General features: G+C 55.5%; 1 protein-coding gene across 1 annotated transcript; it reads right to left on the reverse strand.

The window, feature by feature from the left end:
* Window positions 1–3,153: 3,153 nt before the first annotated feature.
* LOC144283950 (uncharacterized) lies at window positions 3,154–6,087 on the reverse strand. The gene is made up of 4 exons (XM_077848409.1): window positions 5,906–6,087; window positions 5,267–5,326; window positions 4,175–4,368; window positions 3,154–3,936 (listed from the first exon to the last, which is right to left on the reverse strand). Exons 3-4 carry the CDS (start codon window positions 4,353–4,355, stop codon window positions 3,428–3,430), a joined length of 690 nt encoding a protein of 229 aa, XP_077704535.1. The 5' UTR covers window positions 4,356–4,368; window positions 5,267–5,326; window positions 5,906–6,087; the 3' UTR covers window positions 3,154–3,427.
* Between the last annotated feature and the right edge of the window lie 920 nt (window positions 6,088–7,007).

The raw sequence follows: 7,007 nt of genomic DNA on the forward strand, positions 1-7,007 counted from the left end.
ATAGAATTCCCCTGGGAAGCCATCTGGCCCTGGACTTTTGTGTCTTGGGAGATTTTTGATGACTGCTTCAATTTCCTCTGGTTATCGGCCTGTTCAGGTTTTCTATTTCTTCCTGTTCCAGTTTTGGTAGTTTGTGGTTCTCCAGAAATCTGTCCATTTCTTCTAGATTGCCTAATTTATTGGCATATAGCTGCTCATACTAAGTTTTAAAAATCGTTTGCATTTCCTTGGTGTTGGTGCTGATCTCTCCTTTCTCATTCATGATTTTATTAATTTGAGTCTTCTCTCTCTTCTTTTTAATAAGGCTGGCTAATGGTTTATCTATCTTATTAATTCTTTCAAAGAACCAACTCCTGGTTTTGTGGATCTGTTCCACAGTTCTTCTGGTCTCCATTTCGTTGAGTTCTGCTCGAATCCTTATTAACTCTCTTCTTCTGCTGGGTGTAGGTTCTATTTGCTGTTTTGTTTCCAGCTCATTTAGGTGCGAGGTTAGCTTTCGTATTTGGGTTCTCTCCAGTTTTTGGATGGATGCTTGTGTTGCAATGTATTTCCTACTCAGGACTGCTTTTGCTGCATCCCAAAGATTTTGAACGGTTGCATCTTCATTCTCATTAGTTTCCATGAATCTTTTTAATTCTTCCCTGATTTTCTGGTTGACCCTTTCATCTTTTACAGGATGGTCCTTAACCCCGACGTGTTTGAAATCCTTTCAAACTTCTTGTGATATAGTTCTAGTTTCAAAGCATTATGGTCTGAAACTATGCAGGGGACGATCCCTATCTTTTAGTATCGGTTAAGACCTGATTTGTGACCCAGTATGTGGTCTATTCTGGAGAAAGCTCCATGTGCACTTGAGAAGAATGTGTATTCAGTTGTGTTTGGATGTAAAGTTCTGTAGATATCTGTGAAATCCATCTGGTCCAGTGTAGCATTTAAAGCTCTTGTTTCCTGGGAGATGTTGTGCTTAGAAGAACTGCCAATTGTAGAAAGCGCTATATTCCAGTCACCAAGTATAAGTGTTTTATTATCTATGTATGTCTTAACTTTGGTTAGTAATTGATTGATAGACTTGGCGGCTCCCGCATTCGGAGCATAAATATTCATGATTGTTAGGTCCTCTTGTTGGATAGATCCTTTAAGTATGATATAGTGTCCCTCTTCATCTCTCACTACAGTCTTTGGGACACACTTTAATTTCTCTGATATAAGGATGGCTACCCCTGCTTTCTTTTGAGGACCATTTGAAAGGTCCATGGTTCTCCAACCTTTTATTTTCAGGCTGTAGGTGTCCTTATGTCTAAAATGAGTCTCTTGGAGACAGTAAATAGATGGGTCTTGCTTTTTTATCCAGTCTGAAACCCTGCACCTTCTGATGGGGTCATTAAGCCCATTCACGTTTAGAGTAACTATTGAAAGATACAGATTTAGTGTCATCATGACACCTATTCAGTCCCTGTTTTTGTGGATTGTTCCCTTGGACCTCCTCTTTCTTTTACAGGGTCCCCCTTAATATTTCTGGCAGAGCTGGCTTGGTGGTCACATATTCTTTCAGTTTCTGCCTATCTTGGAAGCTCTTTATCTCTCTTTCTATTCTGAATGAGAGCCTTGCTGGATAAAGTATTCTTGGCTGCAGGTTCTTCTCATTTAGGACCCTGACTACAGCCTGCTGACACTTTCTCACCTGCCAGGTCTCTGTGGAGAGGTCTGCTGTTGTCCTAATGCTTCTCCCCATAAAAGTCAGGGATTTCTTGTCTCTTGCTGCTTTAAGGATCTTCTCTTTATGTTTGGAATTTGCAAGCTTCACTATTAAATGTCGAGGTGTTGACGATTTTTATGGATTTTAGGGGGAATCTCTCTATCTCCTGGATCTGAATGCCTGTTTCTCTTCCCAAGTTAGGGAAGTTCTCAGCTATGATTTGTTCAAATACACTTTCTGGTCCTCTGTCCCTTTTGGCGCCCTCGGGAACCCCAATTAAATGTGGATTTTTCCTTCTGAGGCTGTCATTTATTTCCTTTAACCTATCCTCATGGTCTTTTAATTGTCTTTCTCTTTTTTCCTCAGTTTCCATCCTTGCCATCCACTTGTCTTCTATGTCACTCACTCATTCTTCTACCTCGTTAACCCTCATCGTTAGGACCTCCAGTTTGGATTGCATCTCATTTAATTGATTTTTAATTTCGGCCTGATTAGATCTAAATCTGCAGTCATGAAGTCTCTTGAATCCTTTATGCTTTTTTCTAGAGCCACCAGTAGCTTTATAATTGTGCTTCTGAATTGGCTTTCTGACATTGAGTTGTATTCGAAATTTTGTAACTCTGTGGGAGAGAGGACTGTTTCTGATTCTTTGTTTTGAGGTGAGTTTTTCCTTCTAGTCAGTTTGCTCAGTGCAGAGTGGCCAACAACATGTTGTACTGGAAAAAGGAGGAAAACAGAAAAAACAAAGTAAAAAAGAATAAAAAAGGGGGTGGGGAAACAACAGAAACAAACAGGAAAGAAAGAACAAAGGGAGTATCCTCTGATTCTATATACTGTAAATCCCTCGACTTCCCCTGGAACTTTCCAGTGGTGCTTGGTCAATAACTTGCTTTTCCCCTGACCTTCCAACTGGCCTTCTGGGGGAGGGGCCTGCTGTGCTGATTCTCAGGTGTGTGCACCTGGGGGAGCTGCCCAGCCCTCTGCCAGGTCTACAGTTCAGTGGGATTCTTTATCCTGTGAGGCCCTTGCTCAGGCCCAGGTACAGGGTGACACCAGGAGGGACAACCACAGTGGCGGCGGCCAGCTGTCCAGCCCTGGAGTCAGCTCCCACAGTAACTACTGCAACTCCTAGAGCACACGGGACTGGGTGCTCCGGGGTAGGGGCACGATCTGCACAGCTCTGGGCCTGGCTGCAGGAGTGACCCGGCTGTCCTGTGTCCTCCCAGCCTCTGCCTGTCCTGGGGGAGCCCCGGATCCTCGGCTGTGTCCCCTGGTGCCCTGGGCTCCGGGCCTGCAACACTGTGAATGGACCTAAAGTACCATGTTGTGTAATTTAAAAGCATCAGAGTCAATTTTGTGTAAAGTTAACTTATCCTTTATTACAATAAAACTCTATAAGCCAGGGATTTGTACTATGGGACTTGGGTAAATAAACGAAGGAGATTTGGCTAAAAAAAAAAAAAAAAAAAAAAAAAAAAAAAAAAAAATTCTATAAGCCATTATACAGGTTAAAGGTTAAAGAAAAACTCAAAATATAGAAACAGTGAAATAACAGGGGAGGGCAAGCCCCTGTTGGGCTGCAGCCATCACGAGCCCCGCGGTGGGAGCTGGGGCGGGCCCCCGAGGTGGTCAGGGGGCTGCTAAGGGGGCTGCTAACGGGTCAAAGCAGGTTGTTCCGGAGGCAGGTTGCAGGTCTGGCCCTCTGGGGACCCCGATTGCAGGCACCAGGGCCTACTCCTCCGGGGTGGCCATGGGAGCAGGGGGCTCCTCCTCATCGTGGCAAGGAACCATAGGTTCGACCAACACGTGCACCACCTTCACCTCAGGAACCAGCATCTCTGCCTTGACCAGGTCCTCATCTCCAGCAGCCACTATCCCTTCAGACCCTGAACCTTCCCCAGGCTCCACAGTGGGAGATGGGGCGGGCTCTTCGGGTGGCTCAACGGGTTGCTCCATCCCCGAGGCCAGTTGCTCCATCGAGTTAGGTGGTGGCGGGGGCACATCCACAACCTCGAGAGCAGGGGGTGGCGCCTGCTCCTCATCCAGGGCTCCCAGGGGTGCAGGGGACTCCTGCAGGGCAGCAGTGACCACTATCTGCAGGGGCTTTGCCTCCCCAGCAGGCGGCTCATCGCAGGCCAAGCCCTCAGCCCCAGCAGCCAGGCCCCACGGGGCAGCAGGCCCCACGGTCGGAGCTGGGGTGCGCTGCAGAGTGGGTTCAGGGTGTTTTCCTCGGGCCAAAGCTGTAGATCCAAGAAGACAAAGTATCACCACCAGGACGGACTGTCCACGTCCCTCCCAAATCAAGGCCACTCTTCCCACCCCTCCCCGTGTGTGAGGGCAAGAGCCCTGGGAGGTGTCCCCAGGCTGCAGCCCGTGGGGTGGGGTGTGAGCCCACCCCTGCTCCTGGCCCAGCTGCACGGAGGCTGCATCTGCGGGCCCCACCCTGTCCCCAGCTCGGCCACCCCCAGTCCTCCTCACCCCCAGCCTCTCGCTCCGCTGCATGGAGGCGTCTGAATTGCCTCAGGTGACGCAGGGCCCGGAGATGCGCATCTGTGCCTGGCATGTGCTGTCTTAGTATTTGGAGGAGTTTTATAAGGGAGGGAAATTCTGGGAACTGATGAAAGTCGTCCCCATAATAATTCAACCATATTTGCATCATGAAGGAGATGGCCCTGGGGAGGGACAGGCGGGCACAGGCGTCAGAAGACAGGGCTCTGTCACATGCAGGTGTCCCGGGGAAGCCCTGCAGGACCCGGGGCCCGGCTTCCCGCGCGGGGTGTCGGAGGCCAGTCCTGCTCCTCGTCCCCCTGCCACCTGGTGGTCCTGCCTGCCACAGGCCTGCTCCCCGAGGAGGGGCTGGGATGCAGCCTCTGTGTGGGGAGCCCAGGCCCAGCGGGGTGACCATCAGCGTCTCTCCTGGGGAAGCGGGGCTCCCTCCTCAGCCTGGTCCCTGCCCACCTGCCCCTTGAGTCCACCGGCAGGCATCGGGGGACGGGGGGCGTCTGGCCTGTCATTGCCCTCACTGCACACACTGTCGCTCTGGGAAGCTCCAAGGCAGGAGGGCTCGGGCTCTGTGTCCTGCCAGGCCTTGCCAGGAGCCGCCTAGGACCGCCACCTTCCCTCCTGTGGCTCTGGGCTGCCTCCCTCCCGAGGGGCCCCCGGGGGTGTCCTTCCACTGACTCTAATCTCGCTTCTCCCACGGGGCGGGGGCCGCCTGGTCCGGGAGCCCTCACCGGCCCTCCTGAGCACCTGCTGTACCCCCGGGGCAGCTGTACCAGATTGGAGAGTGCGATGCTCCCCACCCCCTCTGCTCTGGGTCCCAGGTGTGGGGCAGAGAGAGGGTTGGGGGGGATGGAGAAGGTCTCCCTGAGGGGTCCCAGTGCCTCCCACCAAACCCGCACCCCATCCACCGCTCTCCTTCGCTCTTTTCCAGAAGGGGCCTTAGACCTTTTCCCTGTCACAGGAATTGCAGATGTGTGGGGTGAGGGTGCAGCCCCCCCCCAGCCCCACAGCCCCCTCGCTGCCCTCCTGGAGAGGGAAGGCCCTCCTGCAGGAGCCGGAGTCACTCACAGTTTCCAGCACTGCAGGACCACATCGTTGTTACCCCAGGCATCTGCGATGTACCCATACCTAGAGGAGGGTGGGGGCATCCCATGAATCGTGCTGGGGACGTGACGTCTCATCATGGGGGCTGTCACCCTCTGACCCCGACTAGGCCGGAGCCCCGGGGGCCGTCAGCTCTGTGCGTGAGGCCACGGGCAGCTCCCGGAGAAGCGCCCGCACCTGCTGGGGCCTCCTGAAGGCTTGAGCATGAAAGGGTCCGGCCAGGCCCATGGCCCATATCCTAGTGGGCTTGGGGGGTCCCGGGGTCCCCCGGTCTGGCTGCCCCAGGACACAGACCCCCGATAGACTCTCAAACCTCCCTTTCAATGGGGAAACAGGCCACTCAGGACCCTGGTGACAGAGGGCTGGGGGGGGAGGAGGCACAGGCCTGGTCACGGGGAGGAGGACGGCTGCTGAGCACAGGCACAGCCCCTCTGGCCGACCCGCCACAGGCCAGGCCCCGGGGCTGCCCTCCAGGACCCCGCTAGGCCCTGGGGGACCCTGCTCCAGGCGGGGGAGCAGCCCGAGGCCGGGAAGCTCACACCATCCCCAGCCTCCCCAGCAGCAGGTGGCCCAGCCCTGGGCTGCGGAGGGGCAGGTGCTCACTCGGTGAACAGCAGGTCCAGCACCTCGTCCGTGGTGGCGAATTGATGGTAATCTTCCAGGAAGCTGTGGACATAGATGACGTCCCTGCGCTGCAAGGCGAGCAGCAGTTGTCGGACTTTGTGCTCCAGCAGCTCCGTCCGGGTGAGCTTGGTCAGGACGATCCGATGCCCCTGCCCGGCCGCGGCCCCTGCACCCTGAGGTGGGACAGAGGGGACGTGCAGCCTGCAGGGAGCCGCCGGGAGGCCTGGGATCCCGCCCCGGCAGGCCCTGCGCTGGGGCCCCGTGGGCTTGAGGAGCTGGGGCTCCCTCTCCCGCTCAAGCTCCCTGCCTGTCTCTTACACAAACAGGACCAACTATGCAATAGAGAAACAATCTCAGAGGATAAATGTTCAAAATATTTGGATCAGTACAAGGACCTCCAGAGACACAGAGAGAGAGAGACCGAGAGAGGCAGCCGCACAGACGGAGGGAGAAGCAGCCCGTGCAGGGAGCCCAGGCGGGGCTCGATCCCGGGCCTCGGAGATCAGGCCTGGGGGAAGGCAGGCGCTAACCCCCGGGGGACCAGGCCTCCCCTGAGGGCTCTATTCTGATGTTCCCACACATCTGTGCGCAGGGACTCTGCATCTGGCCCAGGCAGGGGCAGGGCCAGGGGGGCAGGTGTGGGGAGGGGGGATCCAGACTCATGTGGGAGCAGGAGTGTCGGGGGGCCCAGGGGGTAGCAGGCTGGCTTCTGGGACCCGGGGCCCTTCCTGCCGCATCGGGGCCCGGGTGTCGGGGGGCCCAGCCCCTGCACTCACCCTGAGCCCGCGCTGGCCTCTGGTAGCTGCACAGGGCACCTCCCTGCTCCTGGAGGCGGTGGGGCAGACGACCCCTTCGTCCCGCTCGCACCCCACGACCCGGGTGGAGCTCTGTGGAGACAGTGCCCGGCAGCCAGGCAGGAGGCCTCAGCGCCCGGTCTGGCCCCCTCGGCTGGGCCGCACCCCCAGCTGCCTCCACCCAGACACCCCACAGTGCAGGCGGCACCCACCGCCCCCGGGGACAGCAAAGGGATGCGGCTGCAGGGCTTCGGGGTGACTCCGGGGCGGGTAGAGGACCTCAGGAA

Source organism: Canis aureus, chromosome 15 (assembly GCF_053574225.1).
Source record: "Canis aureus isolate CA01 chromosome 15, VMU_Caureus_v.1.0, whole genome shotgun sequence".
Lineage (NCBI taxonomy): Eukaryota > Metazoa > Chordata > Mammalia > Carnivora > Canidae > Canis > Canis aureus.

Bases quoted from the DNA above. Each gene is read 5' to 3' on its own strand.
- LOC144283950 (XM_077848409.1), bottom strand. From the start codon at position 4,355: ATGATGCAAATATGGTTGAATTATTATGGGGACGACTTTCATCAGTTC. The intron at 3,937-4,174 runs GTGAGGAGGACT...TTGGATCTACAG, and splicing joins AGCGGAGCGAGAGGCTGGGG to CTTTGGCCCGAGGAAAACAC.